Raw genomic sequence first — 24183 nt, 5'->3', positions numbered from 1 at the left:
ATTTCGTATATCATAACTTGATATTTTTTGTTATGACCCCCTGGAGAAGCGCGCAATATCCTACTCACAAGCACATGAGCAATTCTTTTCAAAATGGCTGACAAAGACATGGATGTAAACATTGAAAATGACAAACGAGATACTGGAGCAGCCGAAGCTCCTTTAGAAGTAACTGTTACTCGTAAAAGGAAAAAAGAAAAAACTGATGCTATGGATACAGATGATTCGCCCAAGAAACCTAATTTTCCACCAGTAGCAGTAGATGCTCCCGTAAGTCGCCTTTTTGTGTGCATTGTATTGTTTTTTGTTTGTAAGTAAAGCTTTAAAATACAACTAGCTCTGTCAGCTAGGCTAGATAGCTAGACTAGATAGCTAGCCAGTATGCTTAGTTAACACCAGTGGCTTAAGCGTGCAGCTTAATTGAGTCTGTGAGTTAATCGTTTGAACACCAAGAGGCAAAAACTCTAAATAAGCAGTTTTTTCAAACTATAAACAATGATATGACCTGTTCCAATTCTCTTTTGCGATGTTTCCTAGGGCACCATTTAAGATATATGTCTTCTTCATGTACAAAATGTGTCAATTTGATGATCAACTGAAGTTTTCCCTGGGTTTTTCTGTTTTGCAAAAGTGAATTCTTTTACAGGGGCATATAATTGTGTTTCCTGGTCTTTTTAAGGTTACTGTAGTGGTTCAGGCACATTCAGTATATTCATTATTTCTCAAATCTTCTGTTTTTTTACAAAATTATTTATTGCATATAAAAGCAAATAAAAATGTATAGCAAGAAGGTAATATAAACATAAAATTTTTTTTCTAGGTAGCTAGCTATAATTTAATATGAAAGACAGAAGTAAAAATTACTCTTATATAACAAAATATTTTAAGCAACTGATGATGGTATAGCTGAAAATGTTTTTGCTTATTTTAATTTTTTTGTTTATTTAATATAATAAAAATACAGAAAGTGTGTCTGTGTATGTGTCTGTGTGTTTGTAAAAGGCAAGTGGATATCTTCATTTTCCTTCAATGTCGCTGAAAAAGGTATGTCTGAAATGTTAAAATTTCTGACGTTATGGCGCAATGTCAATAGCATTACTTTAACGTCAATATCTTATATTAAATTAATGAAGCCATTACAGTGCACTTAAAACTTTGAGGCCAATTAACTTGAAAACGAGATGGTGACGTCAGTCATTTTTTACAGCACGGGTAACTAGGGACCACCTAGTTAATAATTTGGGTAAGTTTCTTAAACCTAGGTCCCTGATTCCGTTTCGGAATGGAAAGGTTGATGACATCATCGAAAAAACCTTTGAACCCCAATATCTTTACAACTGTTTAACAAGATAGAATTCTTTACACTTCTACCTTCAGGGTGACAAATCAGAGTTCCGAAAAGTGCCAGTTCCTCCTCATCGTTACACTCCTTTAAAAGAAAACTGGATGAAAATATTTACCCCTGTTGTTGAGCATCTGCATCTACAGATTCGTTTCAACCTGTCCAAAAGAACTGTTGAAATCAGGGTTTGTGTTCAATATTATTTGTGGTGCACAAAGCTTGTATTTTAGCGTAAAGTAGAAAAAGATACGAATGTTATTTAATAGTTTTCTGTTTCAAACAAATTCTTAACATATGATATTGTTATTGAAGATATTATTTCGGTTTGTCTGTTCAGTATTCATATTACTGTGGAAAGTTTATCATTTCTTGAACATCTTAGTTTAGTTGGTGACATTTCGGGAGATCCTTCTCCCATCATCGGGCAAAGTAAAATGATGTTGAGCATGTAATTTATATAATTGCAGAGGATCAAAATTCATAAAAATTAACCAATCAGAAACAAGCTGATAATTACAGTTAATTATGGTAATTAACATTTTCAGACCTAGATGTAGGTAACTACTTCTTCCGTAGGGCTGGTAGCCAAATCTCAGGAAGTTGATACAAGATGCTGTTTATATGTTTGTTACGTTCTACACTGTTGATGGTTTCTTTAATCTTCCTGGCCGTTGTTCTGCATTATCTGTCAATGATTTTCTTCTTATCCCATTTAAACTGATGACTTCTGCTCCAGCTGTGGTCCACAATTTCGTTTTTCTTCACATCTCTGTTTCTCACTGCGCGCATATGTTCTTGTACTCGTTGCTTAAACTTTCTTTTTGTTTCACCTATATACACTGCATCCCAATCTTTACACAGGATTGTAAACAACATTGCTTTATTCTTCCAGGTTTATTTTGTCTTTTGGTTTAGACAAAGTGCTTCTGAGGGTGTCTTTAGAGTTACGAATGCATTTGATCTTGTGTTGCCTTAAAACTCGACGAAGGATCTTGCTGGTACCTTGTACGAAGGGTAGGAATGCTGATGCGATAAATTCCTTTGATGTTTCCTTGTTGTCTCTGTTGCATTTTCTCTTCATTTTATTTTCTACTTGTGTGATGACTTTATGACTGTATCCATTTGCGATTAATGCATTTCTTATATACACGTCGAATTTCTTCTTTCCTATCATGTTTGTCACTGACCACGCTGTTGGCACGATTCAGTAATGAAGATATGACACTTTATTTGGAAGATTTCTGATGGTTTGAATCAAGGTTAAGGTACTGGTCCGTGTGTGTTGGTTTCAATACACTGAAACTGAAAATTTTGCCCGATGATGGGAGAAGGATCTCCCGAAACGTCGCCTACTAACCTAAAATGTTCAAGAAATGATAAACTTTCCACAGTAATATGATATTGTGTTCCATAAGGCAATAGTTGTATTATGGCTGGCATTAACATCTTGATAATATTTGTCTAGACTTGTAAAGACACAACTGATCAAGGAGCTATTCAAAAAGCAGAAGACTTTGTGAAAGCTTTTACGTTGGGATTTGAAGTTGATGTATGCTAAAATATTTTTTTAGAAATTTTCCCCAGTTTTATTTTGATATAGTATAGGCACAAGTAATGGTTTAAGTGTGGTAAAAGCTTGGTGTTACTTTTTTAAGTCAAAGAGTTACTTTCTAGGATGCTTTAGCCCTGCTTCGTTTGGATGACTTATATGTCGAAAGTTTTGAAATAAATGATGGTAAGCCAAGTGGATATTTAGTCTACAAACAATGCTTTGGACATACTATAAAGAGATACATTTTTTTTTTCTTAGTAAAACCGTTAAAGGGTGATCACTTATCACGAGCAATTGGAAGAGTTGCTGGAAAAGGTGGAAAAACAAAATTTACTATAGAAAATGTAACGAAAACTCGAATAGTACTGGCTGACATGTAAGTACTTTTTATAAATTTTTCACTGGTTATTTTTAATTCTATTTCACCATTAAGAATTATATTGGATTTTCACTATTTTTTATCAATGGGTAATTCCTGACATCATCACAATTTCAAGTGGATTTCTCCACGTGCTTTATCGACTAGTATAAAATAAAGGAAGTAAAGAGGAGTGTTGTTATTCAAAGGGAGAAACTTTCTCTTAGTAAAAATGTAACAAGTTCTCCATTATAATTATTTAATCAGTTTTTTGCACATGTTCACAATTATATTAAAATCTTTCTAAGTTTCTGTAATTTTATATTATTGACTCATTTCTCATAGAAAAATACACATCTTGGGGTCATTTCAAAATATCAAAATAGCTAGAACTGCAATATGTAACCTTATATTAGGTAAGAAAAAAGCTTTGAGTTCTATTGAATATAAACAATATTTTTAATGCTGCTATACTTGCTGGTGCATATTTTTAAAAAAATATCAGTATATGCCTAACCAGGCTGCATCATATAAAAAATACAGGCGTGTGGTACGTTACGCTCCTAAAAGATGTGATTTCCAAGAGTTATTACTCACTACAGTTTTATTTAGGAGCGTGATTGTTCACACATCTAAGAAATGAATTGCTATTTTAGACGAGTTATTTTTCACTCGTCTAACACATTTTAGGAGTGTGCCAAGGTGCGTCCGCGATGGCGCACCTAATATGATGCAGCCTGCCTAAAGCAAATAGTGGGTTGACTATATGTTTATCGCATGCTTTCAAAAAGAGAAAAAGAAAGTTCAGCTGTGTTATGTGTCTATTTTTATGACTTTGACTTATTATTAGTTTGTTTATCATCGTACATTACTGCAATAACAGACTTTTTCATTTGTTTTTATAGGAAGCCCTCCATCTAAAGTGTATGGAAATATGCGTGCAGTGGCAGCTCGTTCTGCAGAAAGATTTTAATGTTTACATAACCATGTCTTTTATTTATTAATCGGGACTTGTCTGAGTGTTTATTTTTGTAATCATACATATTTCAAATAGAACGCTAAAAATATAAAAGTTCATTTTATTTCTTTTTTAATAACATTTTGTTGTGGAGCAGGTAGCATATGTCAAATATTCTACGCGGTCTTTCTGATCTGGTACATTAAAAAATTCCTAATACATCACCTTGTATACCACACTCTCGAAAAACATGCCTAATCCTTTCAATCCTAACTGTGTCAGTATTTCTGACCCCTGGAAAACCAGGTGTTCCTATAAAACAACTGGTGGCAAAATGGGGAATATATTGTAGTTCGCAATAATATAAAATAGATAAATTTTGCATGCTACTGCAATAAAAGGCATCTCATTTCCATATTTCGTTCTCAAGTAAACAAAAGAATATCAAAAAATTTAAACTGAAGTCAAGGCAGGAAATCACTACTTGATTGATCCTAGAGGTCAAATTAACTTGTTAGCGATTAGTGATTTGAAGTAGAAACAACTCTGGCTAAAGGTATTTTGCTTGGACGAAAGAAGCAGTTTAAAGTTAAAAAATACATTTTCAGTCATATTGTCTAACAATGATGTAATTTACTATTTCTTTTTTACTTTTGCAATGCATAATTATTGAGGATAAAAGGGATCAAGTTTCATCTAAATTTTGTATATGGTTCAGATTTTATTGCACACAAAACTGTAAACAAAATATGCAATAGTTACTCTTAAAATAGGGTATAAAATGGAAGATTTAATGATGAATTTGATCTGTTTCTGTTGATGTGTGTTTTTAACCATAAGTGTTAAATTGATGAGGCCATTTATATTTAAAATTTCTTTCATCATCATTTCATATCTATAAACAATGTTTAGTCCTTGATTGTTTTTTGACTTGATTGCCTTGCTTGTTAATGACCAAGCTTTACCCAGGCACTGCAAATGGGAGAATTGATCCAAGAAAAGTATGGCAACATCACTGGTAAAATTTTAAATACAGTGCCTGTTGATAAACGAATTTCAAAATATGGATGGCCTACAGGGAAAACAAAAAAGTTGTGTAAAAAAATATTTAATTTCAACACATTGTGGAGCATTTATTTCACATGCTCCACACCCTTTAGACTGTCTACTTCTTGTTTGTAACACATGTTTTTTTGGTAAACTAGTTACAAATATCATCACAGCAGTAAATCTAATTTAGTTTTTATATTTGTACTATGATGTTGGAAGCATAAGGTTTACTTTAATATTAATTGAGTTTTATCTAGCATAAGAAAAAGCTATATTGTGAACTATAAAAAACAGATGTTGGAATGGAGAAAGATATGTACCTGGAATAATCATGAATACTAAATGGTTTTAGTAATATTTTAGCAGAAGAAGAAAAAAGCCTTGCAAAATGAGGTCTGATATTTTGATAATTTGTGCTTCCCCGTGTGATATAACAACTTCATGTTTGAAACTTTTAGGCATGTGTATAGGAAAAACATGTTAGCTACTAGTTGTTACCATAGTAACGAATTATTTATGCCGAAGTGTTAGATTTCTATAAAAAAACTTTTTTAGCAGTGTTAATTTTTTAAGAAAGTACTTTTCAAGTTTTAAACCTCAGGCTAGTTTTGGGTGTGAAGAGAAATGTTCGATCTAAAAACGTTTTTTTTATTTCATGAGTCTAAGCGTCATAGGTAAAAATTGTGAAAAGATTAAATACTAAATATATCCAAAAGTAAAATATATTAAGAAGAAATTTAAAATGAATTTTCAGTTTAATATTTTGCTGTCCTAAAAAAGCAAGCAGCAAACATGAAAAATAGTAGTTTTGTGAAAAAGAGATCTCATTTGTAACAGAGGGGTCATTTTTTATCTGTTTCTATTAAACACTTTCAAACTTTATTTTTCTTTAAAAGTTTCTAGAAATATTTACATTAATGTATCAAAAAAATGTTAGGTGAATTAAAAGCATTTTAAAATATCACACCTCATGACCCAAACTTTATGACCTGAACCTCATGACCTAAATTCTCTCAAAATTTTCTGAATTTAAAAAAATCGCTTATTGTTACTGTAACAATATCGGTATAATATACCTTGCTGAATGTATTTGTGTTCTAATGTTATTGTCAGATAACCAAGGGTTTTACATCTGTTTAACTTGAAAAAGTATGAGTTGTGCTAGGAAGAATTAAAAAAGTTTAGCTCAGGTGAAAATAGCAATTTTTTGGACCTTGCACATTCTTCCAATCATTATTAGCATGATTGTCAGGAAAACACTGTTTTACAATTATTGTTTATTCAAGGTTGAATATCGATGGGTTGTTGGTCCTTTTTCCCTATGACTATATATATCCAGAACAGTATTCATATATGTTGGAGTTGAAACGCACTCTGGATGCCAAGGTATCGTATGTGGAAGTCAGTCAAAAACAGCATTCTTTGTGAAATTATCAAACCTAAGTTTGCTTTCTTAATTTCAGGGTCACTGCCTTTTGGAAATGCCCTCTGGCACTGGTAAAACTGTATCACTGCTTTCGTTGATTGTAGCATATCTAAAAGTAAGTGTTAGTTTTGTATATATTTTTATTTTCATGTAGTATTAGAAATTTTAGAACAAAATGCAACGGAAAAAGATTATTAACATTGAGGCAAACTTTGTTTCTTTTAAAAATCATCTCGTTTTTATTTGGCAAATTTGAATATTTTGTTATTTCCCTGGCGCTAATACAGGTCAAAACATAGCAGTTCCTGCTATTGGGTGCCCAATTTCAAAATAAAAATGGGACAAGAGAAAAAGTACAAAAAGAACAGGACAGAGGAAAATACAAAAGAAGTGAAAGAATATCACAGAATAAATTTTTTAGAGTTTGGTTTTTTTGCCTTACAGTGCAATGGGCAAAGCTTTTAAATAAAACACAAGCTGCTTTCAAAACTTTCACCTGCGCCATTAGCACTTGTCGTAAATTAAGTAATCATAGAAAATGTATTTTCTCTCTCTTTCTCTCACTGGTTAAATTAAACATTCTTTGCAATGCTATATAATTTTACATTACATTATTTTTTATAATAATATATATTATTATATGTTAGAGATATGATATTGTAAAAAATATTTTATGAAGCTAGTTAACTTCTGTGTTTTTTGGAGCACAAAAAAGAAATTTCAGCTTTATTATTAGTGATGTATCCAGAGATTTTGATACTGTCTGTTTAAATACATTCTCTGTGAGGCAGCACCATAGTTAACAAATAGAGGATAATTTTAAGATCTGTTGTCTCTAGATTGTGGAAAATACATTTGAGATATTAAATTTGTTGCTCTTATAAAGCCTTAGCAATAGTTTTTGTGCTCACCTCTCTTAAAAATTTGTTTTAGTTTTTTTCTTATTTTGACTAGCAGGTAGACAAGCTACAAAATTAATTTAAGGAACAGGTAAACAAGCTACAAAAAATTATAGCTTTTTCATCTATTTAGACAACAAACCAAGATCAAAAGTCACAACAAGATCACAGCTAAATTCTACCATTTAATTTACCATGTGTAAAAAACATGGTTCTTAAAAAAAGGGGGAGAGATAATCATCTAAAATAAAAAAAAAGAATTATGATATGGTTGCACCAAAATAAAAATTCTGCAGAGAATACTTTAAATGAGTTAAAGTAATTATTATCATTTTTAATGTTAAAAGTTTAAATCAACAAACTTTTTTGGAAACAATAATATTGTTACAAAAAAATTTTAATTTTTAACCTGTTTGTCTTTTTTTTTTGGATAAGAATTTGGGATCGCATACTGGTCAAAGAATAACAAATACGCTCATGTTGCTGTTTCAATTTTTTTTCTGCTCATATTGAAATCCTGTATTAGTCTTTGTTTCAATTATGTTTTTGTGTTTGTTATTCATTACTTGTTCTTCTTATTCCCTGTCTGCAATCAATCTATTTTTCTTTTAGTACAAACCTCAACTTCTCAGCAAATTAATATATTGCTCAAGGACTGTTCCTGAAATTGAAAAAGTATGTGTTTTTTTTAATTAATATTAATTAATTAATATTATTTTTTTTTCCAGAATGCAAAAAAAGTTATTACAGCAAAAATTTCTTAATTAAGTGAAAAATCACTACAAAATTAGAAATAAATCTTTTTTAAAAATCTTTTAATAATAGATAAAAAAATATTGTCTATACGCTGGTTGCGATCAAGAATCCTAAAAAATCACATTTTACTTTGTAACGTGATATTTATATTCTTAGAATAAAGCTGTTTGCAAATACAATTTTTAACTGAACATGTAAATCAAATTGTGAAGAAAAAATGTAACACCAAAATGATTTTTTGACATGTTTTACACAACACATGCATCTGTATTTTTTCCGGTTTCAACCTTATCTGCATGTTTTTTCAGCAGTTAATGACGTACTTTCCATCACCATCATAAAATTTTATGCAGCTAGAGACAACATTATGCAATATCGTTACAAATTTTCAATAGACATAGTTGTTATTAGTAAAAAAAAATAGGTAAGAAAAAAGTTCCTGTTTTGACACTTCACACTGTCCGTTTCTTTTAGGTAAATTTCTCTGGACATTTCAATGGACATTCTTTGATAAAGTAATCTTAAATAATCTTTAATCATTAACAAAAACTAATCAACAAAAATGTTAACATGAATTATTAGTTAAATATGGAAAGAAGTGCTTTGAGTCATGCTGAAAGCTTTTTAAAAGTTATTTACTAACAAAATCTATAGGATATAACATGCTTGCCAGAATTAAATCAAAAAATTTTTACTGCCAGGAATGGCCAAAAAGTAAATGACCTGTGATCTGGAATACCTAAAAAAGTGAAGTTTTGAAAGTAGTCTAAAAGCCAGGGTATTTTTTGTTGAATAAATACAGCATGCAAATTAAAAGTTCCCTTTTTTAAAATTTAGTTTTTGTAATCTGTAGAATTGCTGTTAGTTACAAGGGAAGGCAGAAAATATATTTCGGTCAGGGAAAAGTCAGTAAAAATGAAAATAAAAATTAGCTGTTTATTCTGAAAGGGATATCATAAAACTTTCAGTCCAATGTACAATTGTGTGTTACTTTGACTAATGCGAGATTATGTGAGGTGCCTTTAAGATGTCAAAAATGCGACAATAAGAAAATGCTGGGAAGAAGGACTAAACTAAGACCAGAGAAATGTAAGAATATTTATAAGAGCATTAAATAAATTATTACATTTACATCATTTGGATTTAGGTCTTAGAAGAACTGAAGCAGCTAATGGAATACTATAAAAAGGAAACCGGAGAAGACTTGAATTTTCTTGGACTTGCTCTGAGCTCTAGGAAAAATCTTTGCATTCATCCTGAAGTGAGTGAGAAAAATTTGCAGTTGTACCTTTTTTTATGTCTTCTTTTAATACAACAACTGTCTGTTTGTCTGTAACAGACAAAGTCAATTATATTTTCTACAATTTTTTTTTAAAGTCCCTATAAGTCATCCCCTAAAAACTATTCTGTAATTTATGAAACGTTTGTTTACATTTTTAATTGGTTACAAAAATAATGTGATAAAATAAAGCAATTTTGTTAGCAAGAAATTTTAGCCATTGTATTCTAACTTAAATTTTACCATAACAGGTTTACAAACCACTGGAAGTTTATGACTCTGTTGTAAATTAATGTACAGAAAAATTCTCGACCAATTCTGTTGTGGTTGGTTGTCTATTTCTTTTAAAATTGATTTTTGGAGCCTTCCTAATAAAAATGACAACAAGCCATTTTATAATAAGAAGATCCATGTAAGATTCTTACATGGATTTAAACAACTAGTCTCTTATAACAACAACTAGTGGTATAAACCAATTCAGTTTTTATACCTTTCTGTTTTGGCGTCTGAATTCTTACTTTTGACTTATAAATGAAAAAAGTATCATAGATGAAATTTTTTGATGTTACCAGAAGATTTCCCAATATGATTTTTCTCTTCAGTGTTGTTACAGTGAATGACTGCACTGTAATCAAATATGTAGCAAAGTATTCACTTTGGCAGGAATATCAGCAATTTTTCTCTGATATGTCAGAAAGATTTGTTCTTGAAGGGCTAGCATTAATCTTTTGCAGTCCGTTCTATCATTTTCTTTGTTTCAAATTCATTTTATTACGGTAATCCAAGGTTTAAATGAAATATCTATTTGAAAATACATTGAACATTATTTGGCGGTGTTCAGTGTTTTAATGCGTAGCTTATTTTAGTACTTTCTTAAGTTAGATTGGGGTTGAGACTAATGGTAAAAAGGTGGATGGAATGTGTCATGCACTAACTGCTTCATTTGTCCGTGCAAAACATCAAAAAAATCCAGAAGTTCCAATTTGCCACTTTTACGAGGTATTTGTTCTACACTTCTGATTTATTTATCTAAGTTAATACAGGGATATTGGAGTAACTATAATGGTTGAATTTTTTGTGAAAAAAACAATCAATATAATTTAATATTTCCTATTTTAGGATTTTGATGCAGAGGGTAGAGAAGAAACAATGCCAACAGGAATTTTTAATTTGGTATGTTATTTGTAAAATATTTTTGCTATCTTAATACCTGTCTTGTCAATTTAAACGCTATGATAAAACTGCAATTTTTAATTTTTTCTTCACTCTAGGAAGATCTGAAAAACCATGGTCGAAAGAGAGGCTGGTGTCCGTATTTTTTTGCCAGATATGCTGTGAGTATGCATAGCCGCCTTGTGTTCAGTAAATTTATGCAATTCCTTTACTATGACATAAATAATTTAAAGGATGCTGATCTAGCATTGATCTGGCATTTCCCAAGAAGTAAGAGACTTCCTATTGTCCTCTGTGAAAAAGAGTGTTACGGGTGTTTTCCACTTCATGAAAATCTTCTGTCGAACGGAAATGACAGAAACAGAAAATAACAGTAATTTTCACTTCAAAATATTGTGCACATTTCAATACAGAAAGTAAACACACTTTGTGCAATTCTCATGAAATAAAATAATCTGATTGGCTAAAAAATGTTTTACCTGTCGATTCCGTACACAACACAAAGAGAAAGTTGAACTTGATTTTACTTTTCTTGGAACGGAACGAACAAGAAAATTTTCCGTTCACGTGATGTGAACATTTTAAGTACGTATGCTCAGAAGCTTTTCCGCTCCGTTCCATGAAAAATTTTCTGGAAGTGGAAAACAGCCCTTAGACTAAAGTGTAGGATAAATACCATTTATATTAGGGGTAACAGGAGAAATTTTTTTTAGATTCAAAGAGCAAACATTATCGTATACAGTTATCACTATTTACTTGACCCAAAGATTGCCGACCTTGTTTCTAAAGAGTTTCCATCATCTTGTGTGGTTGTATTTGACGAAGCACATAATATAGGTAATCTTGTTTATATAGAGCTTTAACTGGATATCCACACATTCAAAGCATCTGAATTTGGTTATACTCACGATTTAAAACATATAATGCAAGCCAGAGAGAGAATTGAAGGCTCTACATGTCATGTGACTTATTTATGTGATCATTTCTTAATCTCCTACTTTAAAATACCCATGGTTTAAGGTCTGTTAACAATTTATTTTATAATGCCTATAGAAACAAAATTTAATGCTTTAAAAAGCAGTAGGATTGTGTTTTTGAGGACAAGTTTATCACTATGGAGGGAGAATTTATTCCTTAGTCTTTTCTTCCAAAATGATCCTAATAACGGTAATGATTTATGAAAAAATATCACAATTTCTTTGAATATATATTTTTTTTTTGGACTTTCTATAAAATGTTATGATACTTGCTGGTGTTGGAAAGTTTCCCTTATCCCTGTTGATCATGACCAAATCCCTGTTAATCATTGTCTTTCATATCCCTGTTAACTTTCCATACACTACAATCATTAACAAAACACACAATTCGATTAGTAGAATGAACAAGAATGGCTAAAGAACTGTTCAACAGGTTTACTTAAATTTTCTCCTCCATCTCAAGAAGTCAATATAATAAAAAATGACTTTCACAAGAAAGTTAGAGATTGAAACAAAATCATTTTTGGGGGTTATATTGAAAAGTTTAAGAAAATAATTAGGCAATTAAATCAGTGATAGAGGACAATATCGAGGAGCATGAATTCACTTACAGAGAAAAAAACATAAATTAATTAAAAAAATATCTTAAAGATGCAGTAAAAAATAACACTGCAAGAATGATAAACAAACTTTTTGATTTCTTTTTTTAACTCATAGCTTTACTTAAAAAAGGCTTAAAGGATGGTAAAAGATGATAATAAGGAAAAATGCAATAAAAAAATGTAGAGCTAACAAGATATTTAATTTGCGGAATAGAAAACTTGCAGAATGGCTAAAGTACTAAACAATTTTAAACAACTAGTCGTTAGCCCGTGGAAAAATCTACGGGTTCGCCCGTCCTTTTTATACTGCATTGTGTGCGTCTTGCTACCTGCGCAGCTAAGCTACCATTTTGCGTGACAGACAGACGGACAGACGGACGAACGGACAGACGTATACAGGTATTATAATATAGATGTTCTCCTCGTTTGTGTTTCAAACCTCACCTTATCTGGTGGTTGAATCAGATTTATAATTGGAAAAACTAAATTTGCAACTTTTCCTTACACATGTATGTCCTTTTCCAAGCATAATTTTTTTCCCTTTACCAAAGCGATTAGTGCCAAAACTGTTTGCACTTTTTAACAATAACGTGGCCTTATCGAAAAACGCAAATTTAAATTTTGTTAACATTGATAAGTAATGTGTGAGATCAATAGATAAAAAACTAGCCAGAGAATTTGAAAAAATTGCGTATGACCATACCTTACTTAATTAGAAATGACAAACATGCACATTGTACATTATGTGAACATTTTAAAACGTGTGTGTACAACCATTATATGAAATGAGATTTCTGTGTTTTCTTATATGAATCCAGTTAATGTAGTGATTAAACAAAATTGTTATTCTAAATGAAAAGGAGCTTTCATAAAAAGCATTTTTATTTTGTTTAAAACAGAAGAAGCTAAGAATACACATGACATCATAAAAAGTGTACAAAAAAGAAAAAGGAGCTGAGTGAATGTCATCTTTTATATTTTGATGTTTGTTAGTAACTTAAAAATGGCTGGATCAAGATTACAAATATTCCGATTTTATTTATCTTTTTCTATCTGAAAGTAAAATTCACCTGAGATGTAGGAATCCTGTAAATAAAGACACTGTTGCAGACAAACTTTAAAAAAACAAATTAATAAATAAAGGAGTAATTTTTGCCACAACTAATAATTTCCGAAGGGTATATGACAAATATTTTTTTTAATAATTTTTTTACATAAGACACTATTCTGGTAACTGATATTTAATTTATACGCTCAAATGACCCTGTGACTAGAGCTAACATATTTTACTTATTCTGTTCTGCAGAATATTAAATTTTGTTTAGATGAATATTTAAGTTTGTCTTTTATTATATTTTTTTATTATAATTATTTTAGATCCACAGTGCTTTTTTAGTTTAGACTCCTATGTTATTTTAATCTTGATAAACTTGTTCTAATCAATTCTAAGCCTGATTCACACTTTAACAGTAGGTGCAATTGATGCAAATGCGGGTTCAATGTATTATTTATTTATCAACAATATTTTTTACACGTTTAGATAATGTTTGCATTGAATCCATGACAGTTCACATAAATAGAAGGACATTGGACAAATGTCATGCAAATATCGACAAATTGGCTGATAACATTAACAAGTAATTTTTTATATTACACTTTATTTCAATGATAAAATGCTGTGTCTAGTTTATTGCTCACTCATTGCTTTGGCCATGTTTATAAATTGGGCGTCTAGTAATTTGCTGGGTGTAGATCATCTAAGGCTTCTTGGGACACACAAAACCAAGCTAAAATTTCAATATTACAGCATTGATGTTTATATTAGACCAGGGCCATTTATTAGACCAGTGCGAGTCTCTAATAACTAGTGTTTCTTGCTACGAAGACCTGAAAACCCCTTGAAACTATCCATGTAAACAGACTCCATAGATGGGTTCAAGTGTTGTAATTTTTTAAATAATAAGGAGTTGCTGGGATCTGACGTTGCTGTAAATCCCGTCTTGAAGGACTAGGTTAGCCGCCAAATAAACACATCCTTAAAAAACGTTAAAAAGGCACCTTTTCTATTTGTGTCTTATTAGTAGAAGTTGCTGATATTTTAGGCTGTAAGTAAGTACGTGTCATTATAAATATAATAAAATTTTGGCTCATGTTAGCATTTTTATCCGTGAAGTCATTAAAAGGTTCAAATTTGCTCAAAGTGCACGTCTGCTTAAAAGCAATTTCTGTTATATCGAGTTTTGATAGTTCTGATAAATAATCGTTTTCCAACATACCTTACGATTTCGACCATGTTCCTGCAAAATGAAAAATGGCAGAAATTGGCCAAAAGCCGTGTTATCTAATTTTCAGGAAATTCCAAAAAAAAACAAGAAATGAAGATAGCAAAGATAGATAGTGTCCACCACATTGTGTCCAAATTTTTCCTTGGATGAAGTAAATGTAAATGTTTCAAGTTCTTATTCTAATAAATATTTACAAACAATTTAAGTGGCAGTAACTATCTAAATTTTTGGGTGACCTGAGAATTTGTCAGAAGTTTTAAGTATACAGCTTTACAAAATAGCAAAATGAAGTTATCAAAAAAACATAAGCTCGGGGAAGGGGGATCTGCGAATCATATTTATGTAAGCTAGTTACTATATTGCTCGTAGATTTCGTTTCCGTATAATATTGGTGTTTCTTAAAGTTATCATTTTACTATGAGTTTCCAAACTCTATCATGCTATTTAGACTGAAAGGTAGTAATTCAGACAGATTGATAGGAGAATATGAAAGGCTTGTCCAGGGTGAGTTGTTTGTTTGCTCACAGGTAAATAATAGAATCGCTTAAATGTTTTAAAAAAAATTCTAGCTTTTATTTTAAGGCAGTGTTTAGTCTATACATTAGTGTTTTTGTTCCATAGTAAACGATTGCCCTATTGGAAACATTTAATATAATGTATATTTTTTTAGGATTGCGTGATGCACAAATAGCTCGTGAAACAGATATGCAGCTTTCAAATCCAGGTAAAGTTTTGTGCATTTCAGAGAAAGAGCACCTGTTCTGATATATGCACAAGCCATCATGACCATTTGATATTTAAATGTGGTCCCTTTTAAGAGTAAAAACAGTGAATTGATAAAAAAAGAAAATACCGTGTGCCAACTGATTTGCGTTATTATTGTTTCACACCTGCTTCATTGTTCTTAGTTGCCACCCTGTTGGTGGTAACTAAGTTAGAGCGTTTTAAGTTTTCTGTACATACCCAAATCCATCATATTTTTGCTTGGTGACATGTGGTGTTAAAACTAACTAATCTCAAAAAAAAAATTACGTTTTGTGTCACTCCACTCTTATCTTTTCTATTAAACTATGTTTACTTCAATATGCTTGATTTCTTGTTTTAGTTCTTCCAGACGATATTTTGCAAGGTATGGTGTATTTTTTTATACTATTTTTTTGTGAATGAACATAGTAACATTTACAATCAAAATTCTTTATAAAGTGATGTCTTAACTAAACATGCGTATTGTAAGGGTGTTCTAGCTGCTCAACGCGTTATTCGAGTGTATATGTTTTCTTTGTTTTTTAAATGAGGGAAAGAAACTGAGAGCATGTTCTATCATAAATTTGAATTATTATAACGTCTTAATTACATTTAAAAACATTTTTAGAGGCAGTGCCTGGTAACATCCGCAAAGCTGAACATTTTGTTGCCTTCATGAGAAGGTTTGTTGAATATCTCAAGGTGAATAAAAATTGTGTACTTGTGATTCGTATCAATATGCAAATACCTATCGTATATTTCTTCATCATTAATTTTTAGACGCGACTTCGAATACAACATGTCGTGTCGGAAAGTCCGTTATCGTTCCTACAGCATATTAATTCTCAAGTTTGCATTGACAGGAAACCACTGCAGTATGTGTTTTTTGAATAAGTTGTTTGCACCGAATATCTTTTCTGTTGCTATCAAGTAACATGTTCTAAATCTTTAAATAATAAGCCAGACTTCAATAATAGCTCTAAAACTTGCTACATCTTTGAATATCCAGTCATGTGGCTTTTACGTTTTTAGTAAAGTCCATCTTTTCAAGGCGTCATCTTTTAAAAATTTAAAATTTTAATCTGTTTTTTGCTTTCTTTTACTAAACAGGTTTTGTGCAGAAAGAATTCGTTCACTTTTACACACACTTGAACTGCCAGACATTACTGATTATGGCAGCCTGACGCTTGTGGCACACTTTGCCACTTTGGTCAGTACGTATTCAAAAGGTATAATGGTTGTTTTAATGAAGTTTGTTTGTTTTGTTTGTTGCTTGTTTTTTTTTTAATTTTTAACTTATGTTGAAACACATTGTCTGCCAAAAATTTTTTCTACATTACCCCCCATGATTAAAATAACTTTTTTTGGGAGGGGCGTGTCCTTTGTCCACCTATATAAACTGCTATAGCCCTTTTGCTTGTTTGTGCTTTGCTAGTTCTAACTTTGTGTCCCTAACAATGTGATTCACGTCAGATCTCTTTAACTATACTCTATATTCTTAATTCTTGTGTTTTTATTGCCATAAAACAGCATGTGTGTTTTTGACACGCTTTTTGTTTTCAGGATTCGTTGTCATCATTGAACCTTTTGATGACCAGACACCGACTATACCCAACCCTATTCTTCATTTTTGGTAAGTCTATTTACGAAAGTAATTAATCTAAAATTTATTGTTTTTCCATTTTTTGAAAATACTGCGAGAATGTTAAATTATTTCTTTTTAGTTGTTTAGACGCGTCAATAGCAGTGAAGCCAGTGTTTGATCGTTTTCAATCTGTCGTCATCACATCTGGTGTAAGTACACAACAAAATAATATGCTCAGGCCTCGTTTAATTTGAATAAACGCACACAATGAAACCTGTGTATAGTCTATATGGTGAACACGTGCGCATGGTGATCAGTTTTTAATTTCCTGTTTGAAAGTCAAACTTAAAAATTGTTGCAGTTAAATTCATCTTTTCTTTTTGATTGCATTGTTGTGACCAGTTTATTTTATTAGCCAGACAAAACAAGTTTTAAGCTTTACGTCAAGACAAGCTCACGCTTTAATTTTTAGATTGATTTATGATTTTTTTTTGTTTGTTGCTGTTTTAGACTCTATCACCCGTGGATATGTACCCTAAACTACTTGACTTTCGTCCAGTCAACATGTCAACGTTTACAATGACATTGTCACGTCAATGTGTCATGCCTATGGTGAGTGTAATAATAAACTGACACTGAGAGTTTATTTCTCACTCACTTTTGTGGGTTTTATTTTTTATCTCACTGCTGCCAAGAAAAAATATTTTTGTGTTCATTTCATGGAAAGGCATGTTGAGATCACGCTTATTTCGTTGGTGTAAAGTATATTATTTATCACAAATTTAACATGTGCGTATCTGTTTTGTATATACTTTTAACGCGCATCCTTCAGTGCTCTTCTTTTATGTTTTTGCTTTTAAATATTTTCTAGATATGCAGTAAAGGCAACGATCAAGTGGCAATCAGCTCTAAATTTGAAACAAGAGAGGACATGGGTACAAAAAACTTTATTAGGCTTGCATCCATTTGTTGTTTTATTATTATTAAGCTAATACTGAGGAAGGCTCAGAAAATGTCTAACTCAAATTCAATGTCTTTGGAAGTCTTAGACAAATAAAGTATTCGTACTGTCAAAAAAGCAATACGACATAGCTTCTAGTTGTTACCAACTTATCCAACATAATTAAACATTGACCATGTTTTTGTTATTTTAGCTGTGATTCGTAACTACGGCAACCTACTTGTTGAAATGTCGGCGTCCGTTCCTGACGGTGTCGTGTGTTTTTTTGTCAGTTACTTGTATATGGTGGGTAGCATTGATTTGTATCATGTCGATCGTAATAACACCTCTATATTAGATTCATTTTTCAATCCTGCACATGAAGTACCAATTCTCGATGGATAGTCTCTATTTACCGGTTTGAATAGTATTTAATAACCTAGACTTAAAGCACTGTTTTCACGCCCGCCCCCCCTTTTGGCGTTTTGTTTTTATTGTTGATGTTTACTTTTTTATAGATTTATGAAAAACACTTAAATTTTTAAATCGTTTCTTTTCAAATCGTTTTACTTTTTAGGAGAACGTCATTTCCATATGGCATGATCAGGTAGATACTTCGAAATCTTTCCGAAGGAGAAAATTTGCAATTAAACATTCGTTCATCACCACAGAATGTATATTTTCAAAAAATGTTAAATTTTTTCAGAGTGGATATTTTATACCTTTTATATTTTCTTCCTTTTATTTTTTATCTATTGCTATTACTCAAAAAAGAATGACATACTAAATTAGATTTCTGTCCAAGTTTTTTCGGTGATATTTTGGCTCAGACATAGTTTGGTGATGGGACAAATAATTATTTTGGCGTGTATATAACTTCGCGTATGGATTTGGTTTGGCGAAAAAAAATATGACGTGTTTTTAGTCCACGTAGAAATTTGCACGAACAATTAGCCTACCTGCTTTGTCAACAAGTCAGCATTCAAAGTTAGCAATTGATGTGTGCCGACACGTAGACCAATTGTTAATCAGTTTTTTGACACTTTTTTTTTAAACTTTAAGTTAGGATCATTTCTAATTTAGTTTTAATGGTTTTCCCAGGGTTTTGTTATTTTGCTTTCTCCTTTGCATTTCTAAGCACCATTTTACTTCATTTACTCTAGGGCATTATTGGAAGTATCCAAAAAAACAAATTGCTTTTCATTGAAACTCAAGATGGCGCAGAAACGGCGTTGGCTTTGTACAACTATCAAAAGGTATAATTTCACAGTCGTTTCGTAACTTTGTCTAAAAAGATACTAGATCAACTAGACACCCACCTTAAGCAGTAGAATAGATTCAAACTTTCGAAGTCTCGGCTGGGGTTTGAACCCAAAGCTTTTGGAACTGGAAGCAAACGCTCTACCACAAAGCTGCCAGTGGCTTAAATCTTATAAATCTTGATTTAGCTGTTGTTAATTTTGACCAATCTTGTTGTTATTTCAGGCGTGTGAAAATGGCAGAGGAGCTATCCTTCTGTCTGTGGCCAGAGGAAAGGTTTCGGAGGGAATTGATTTTGGTAAGCTTTATGTGCAACTTGCGCGTGTCCTTTAAGAACCTCTAGCACCTTTAGAAAACTTGATTGACACAGAAAACTTGATTGACACAGTTATGACACGTTTATTATAAGAACGCTATATCGCTTCTTTTTTTTTACAGTCTTAAAGTTTTAAAAAAATTCTTAAGGCTCGAATACACGGAACAATTTTACAGATCAATTTTCGAAAAATATTATTTTTCGGAATATTGTTGAAAAAAATACACACAAAAATTTTAGGTCAATAATTACTCAATTCTTAAATTGATTTAATATTTTTGTATACATACACGAGACAATATAAAGAACAATCTGAATTTAATTTACCACAACATCATCAGCTCCAGCGCTACTGGCCTTTGAAGATTCGACAGATCTTTTTTGACCACCATAGTATGTCTTTAGATTCGTGAGTTTATCTGCAATATCTTTCACTGAAGCAAAAATACCTTGGTCTGCTAATTCTTTCTGAATTTTTTCAAGAGATTTTTGTCGTGTACCACGATTAAAATATTGGCTGTTTCTTGTGTTGTAGTGATTCGACCAAGTTTCAATAAGAACAAAGATTTCGTCATCATCCCAATCTCTTTTTTCGGATGACTTTTTTGAAGGTCTGCCACGTTTTTTTGCAACCACAGCTGTTTCAGGTTGTGCAATCTCCTCAGCTGGTTCACTCCGTTTTTGCGTGTCCTGCGAATTGTCATTGTCAGGAATTGAGGATCTAAACAAAGTTCCAAAAAGCTTTTTGTACATTGAAAACCTCTCAGGAGACACAGCATTGTGGTAGTAACAACCTCCCAGTGAACGAAGAATTCAAGTTTCGAATAGGAATCGCGACAACGTCATTTCACGACGTTGCACGTTAGATGGAAGAGAGCAACGTGTAATCACGAAGAAAGTAGAGACAAAAAATAGAAATACAAAGTACCTTAATTCAGTTTGCCTTGCGGCTTGATACGATCTAAACGTACTTGGTAAAACAAAATTATCTGACATGTTTAGTCGCGTTTCTCTTCATTTACTCTCTTTACGTGCATAAAAACATTTGAAATGAATGAAATACCGAGCGTGAGTTTCGAAAAAAAGTGAGCAGCTGGCGGTTTCCTTTGAAATAATATTGTTCCGACGAAAAATTGATCTAATAAAATCAAACCGGTTTGATTTTATTAGATCAATTTTTAAGTGTTTTTACGTCATTATGGCATTATCGTTCTGTTATTTTTCTACGATATATACGCAACAATATTAGATCAATTTTAGTTCAATATTTTATTTTGAAAATTGATCTGCAAAATTGTTCCGTGTATTCGAGCCTTTAGAAAACGTGGAAAAATTAGAATTTATAATTATATAAAAAAAACTGTGATTTGTTTTAATCAAGTCATTTAAAGCCTTCGTTTTTAAGTTGCTCTAAATTTTCCGCCCAAAATCTTATGTTCGTATAAGGTTTGTTTTAACTCAGAAGGGAATTTTCTTTCGCTAAATAAAATACTGTTTGCATAAAGTTTGAAAAATCCTATCCACGAAATTAAAGTCCCATAAAATAAGTAGCTCTTTAATTTTATTTCTGTAGCCATTCGTTTTTAACATGATTTAAAAGTCATTGTATATATAAAATCTTCATCTGCCTTGTGTCGATTTTCACAATTACAATCCTATGAAAATTTCATAAATTTCCTATCCGTGTAATTAAATTCCCGTGATAAGCATCCGTGAAATTAAATTACCACTAAAATATTTTCCCTTAAATTTACGTTGGTTAAATCTTGTCTGTACGTACGTAGTTTTTTCAATTTTCTCCACAGTATCTGCAGCGATGGACACAACATTTTTACCAAGCAAGCAGCGAAGCGCTGGCTTTTATGGATGTTGCTTCCATCCCTCGCTGTTTCAATAACATCGTTTTACTATTGTAATTTGTATCATATTCTACTGTTTAGATCATCACCTTGGTCGGGCGGTAATCATGTTTGGTATTCCTTATGTTTATACACAAAGTAGAATATTGAAGGTATTCTTCGAAATTTTTACTCTGTATGGTTAGAATTTAAAGTCAATGTTATGTTGTTAATCGCAGTGCTACTTCTGTGGAAAATATTATTTGTTTTTCTATTCTTCCCAACTAGAATTAGGATATATAACGCTGAGTGTTGTTATGCTGAGTTATTGCATCTCAAGCAACAATGACGAAATACGTTTTTTAGGCTCGACTGGAGTATTTAAGGGACCAATTTAATATTCGTGAAAATGACTTTCTCACATTTGATGCAATGAGACATGCAGCTCAAGTAAGTATTTGTGCTTGTGTTTCGTTTTACAATTTTCTATAAGCAAAGGATGTAGCCCACAGCTTTGATCAGCCAAACAAGTTACAAAAGTTCACACGAAAGAATTCATACGTCTCTCTAAATATAATTCCCTTTTCCGGTGTTGGAGTTTCAAGTAGTCGCAAGTTCGTAGAGGAAAATTGTATAAATGCGTCTTCTTGTTCTTTCAGTGTGTTGGTCGTGCTATCAGAGGTAAAACAGATTATGGTATCATGGTATTCGCAGACAAGGTATTACTAAATAAATTTTTTGCTAAATTTTGTTTTAAATATAGTTTCTTATATTATTTATTGCTTTTCCAGAGATACTCTAAAGCTGACAAAAAAGGAAAGCTACCTAAATGGATCCAGGTATGGCCGGTGTTTTAACATCTGTAACTTGTGAATTTTCTTATTACGATGATGTGTAACCTGAACGTATTATTATCGTCACAGAGTTAAGCGACTTGTGCAGTGTAGCTACTACTCCTAGAAACTTCTTGAAATATTTTAGGCGCAGAAAGCGATTTTTGACTTTTATCACTAAAGTTTATTTTTTCGAAGATTTTAAATAACAGTTTTTCTTGTGAAATTATAGATATTTTTCGACTTGTGAAAGTTTATTTTTTACTATTTTTTTCTACCAATCTCTCGCACCTCTGACTCGCTTTGAAATTAACGATAAGGGGAAAGAAGTTACTGAAAGAGACAATCAATTTGTTGATTTATTTTTTTGGACCTCTATAAAAATCTGAAATTGTTTCCTTGTCCCACAAATTTCTTTAATCGCAAAAGTTTTTCACGCAAAAATGAAAAATAGTTTTCGCTCGCAAATTCTTTCCCGCAAAAGTGTAACTACTCCTAGCTTCTGAAGCTTAAAAAATTTAAATAACTCCTAGAAAGTTTACTAAATTGCTACTCGCCAGGTTTTTTTACCAACGCTGTTTTTTACTAGGAGCATTTAAAGGATGCAAATTGCAATTTGTCTATAGATGAAGCTATCCAGGTAATGCAATATCTACATTTGCTTGATAGATGTTATGTTTCTTGAATTCTTAAAAGAGTTAGAGCTGATTGCGTTTATTTTTAGTTTATGAATTAGACCTTAAAAAAGAATTTAGATTCGATTACCATAGATTTTTTTAAAAATTATAATCAAGGATGTTTTATTTTTATTTTATTTTTTATTTTATTTTATTCTTACCACATGTCTAGCTCATTATTAAAACTTTACGCATTACGTAACTCTAAATTCTTTCCCAAGGCGCTATGATATTTTTTGGCTGAAGGACGCAAGTGTTCTCACCGTCCCATTAAGACTAAGAACCCTGGTAACGAGGTTATGCTCACTCGAAAAGGATAAACTGAAACATGTAGCGTAATGTACAACATAGGAGACATGTCTCACCAACTCAAATTACATTTTTACTTGTTTTTCTACAGGTTTCAAAGAGATTTCTTCGGCAAATGGCGCAACCTTTCACAAGGGTGAGAAGCTATATATGTTTATAGCGTACAATATTTTTACGAAATGCTGACATTTTTTTTCTTTTATATTTTAGCAAGATCAACTAGGTTTGTCACTACTTACAATGGAGCAAGTTGAATCGGAAGAATTTCGCGCCAAGATAAAAGATGCAGCGCAAGCATAACGATCTCCTCATGGCGGGAAAAACTAACCGCTGGTTCATCGCTTGCTGTGTCAGAACATCTATATTGACAGTTCAACTTTGAAGCTTGTTTACATGTTTTTTAAATATGACCGATAGCGAAAACTATCTAAAGAAAGTGTATATATATTTAGCAGATATAATTTTTTCAAAAACACAAAATATAAACGAAAATAAAACTTTCCTTGTTAAGAAAAAGCAAGATCGTTGTTAGTCAATGAATTGTGAAGAAAATTTATTTACGTTTATTTATCACGTTTACACTTTATCAGTTCTTTAACCAGATTGTCTTTATGCAGCAATTTCATGCGGAAATGTTTATCCGCAATTTATTCACGAAATAACAGGATTAGATTTTATTCAAACTAGCGTGTTTAAAGTTTGAAAGTACTAGATGTTGGAATTTTGCATGAAAATTTCGCGGCAAATTATTTGCAATTTTGCGAAGGTTTTTTAAAATTTCACACCTTGTTATTGGTAAGGAAGAGGGGTAAACAGTTGTTTTTGGAAGACGTTGAAACCATTTAACAAAGATTTTTTTATTCATTTATTTATTTAAATGTCAGTACGTTTTTTAAATAAGTAATCAGCTCTTTCCTTGAGCAATTATTTGGAAATCAGGCTTCTGGAAATCCATATCTATGAACATGAGACTCAAATTGTTATAAAAAATAGTGTAAATACTTTATTGTCAGAAATTTCCATT

At 31.6% G+C, this 24183-nt stretch overlaps 3 protein-coding genes across 4 annotated transcripts; 2 read left to right on the top strand and 1 right to left on the bottom strand.

Annotated features, from left to right (window-relative positions):
- Positions 1 to 74: 74 nt before the first annotated feature.
- LOC130656387 (RNA-binding protein pno1-like) lies at positions 75 to 4324 on the top strand. The gene is made up of 7 exons (XM_057459235.1): positions 75 to 270; positions 1378 to 1527; positions 2808 to 2891; positions 3017 to 3077; positions 3153 to 3270; positions 3598 to 3668; positions 4158 to 4324. The coding sequence occupies exons 1-7, from the start codon at positions 94 to 96 to the stop codon at positions 4223 to 4225; spliced, it is 729 nt and encodes a 242-aa protein (XP_057315218.1). The 5' UTR covers positions 75 to 93; the 3' UTR covers positions 4226 to 4324.
- Positions 4325 to 5485: 1161 nt separating this feature from the next.
- On the top strand, positions 5486 to 23941 carry LOC130656380 (general transcription and DNA repair factor IIH helicase subunit XPD-like). 2 transcript variants are annotated; one of them, XM_057459224.1, is made up of 31 exons: positions 5486 to 5653; positions 6547 to 6646; positions 6724 to 6801; positions 8198 to 8260; positions 9489 to 9602; positions 10503 to 10619; positions 10740 to 10793; positions 10892 to 10954; positions 11507 to 11630; positions 13913 to 14009; positions 15106 to 15161; positions 15328 to 15381; positions 15763 to 15786; positions 16030 to 16103; positions 16182 to 16276; positions 16512 to 16630; positions 16965 to 17034; positions 17126 to 17195; positions 17497 to 17598; positions 17858 to 17921; positions 18141 to 18232; positions 18504 to 18533; positions 19090 to 19182; positions 19412 to 19484; positions 21443 to 21513; positions 21707 to 21790; positions 22000 to 22059; positions 22132 to 22179; positions 22763 to 22813; positions 23251 to 23295; positions 23370 to 23941. In XM_057459224.1, the coding sequence occupies exons 1-31, from the start codon at positions 5649 to 5651 to the stop codon at positions 23457 to 23459; spliced, it is 2280 nt and encodes a 759-aa protein (XP_057315207.1). In that variant the 5' UTR covers positions 5486 to 5648; the 3' UTR covers positions 23460 to 23941. The 2 variants fall into 2 exon arrangements, with proteins under 2 accessions (XP_057315207.1, XP_057315208.1); XM_057459225.1 differs by lacking the exons at positions 5486 to 5653; positions 6547 to 6646; positions 6724 to 6801; positions 8198 to 8260 and having other exon boundaries at positions 10499 to 10619.
- LOC130656388 (uncharacterized) lies at positions 19621 to 20572 on the bottom strand. Its single transcript, XM_057459236.1, has 2 exons — positions 20431 to 20572; positions 19621 to 20223 (listed from the first exon to the last, which is right to left on the bottom strand). Exons 1-2 carry the CDS (start codon positions 20496 to 20498, stop codon positions 19821 to 19823), a joined length of 471 nt encoding a protein of 156 aa, XP_057315219.1. The 5' UTR covers positions 20499 to 20572; the 3' UTR covers positions 19621 to 19820.
- Positions 23942 to 24183: the final 242 nt, after the last annotated feature.

Source organism: Hydractinia symbiolongicarpus, chromosome 9 (assembly GCF_029227915.1).
Source record: "Hydractinia symbiolongicarpus strain clone_291-10 chromosome 9, HSymV2.1, whole genome shotgun sequence".
NCBI classification, from domain to species: Eukaryota; Metazoa; Cnidaria; class Hydrozoa; order Anthoathecata; family Hydractiniidae; genus Hydractinia; species Hydractinia symbiolongicarpus.
The sequence above is the reverse complement of the archived record's forward strand: the minus strand, read 5'-3'. Positions and strand labels throughout refer to the sequence as shown.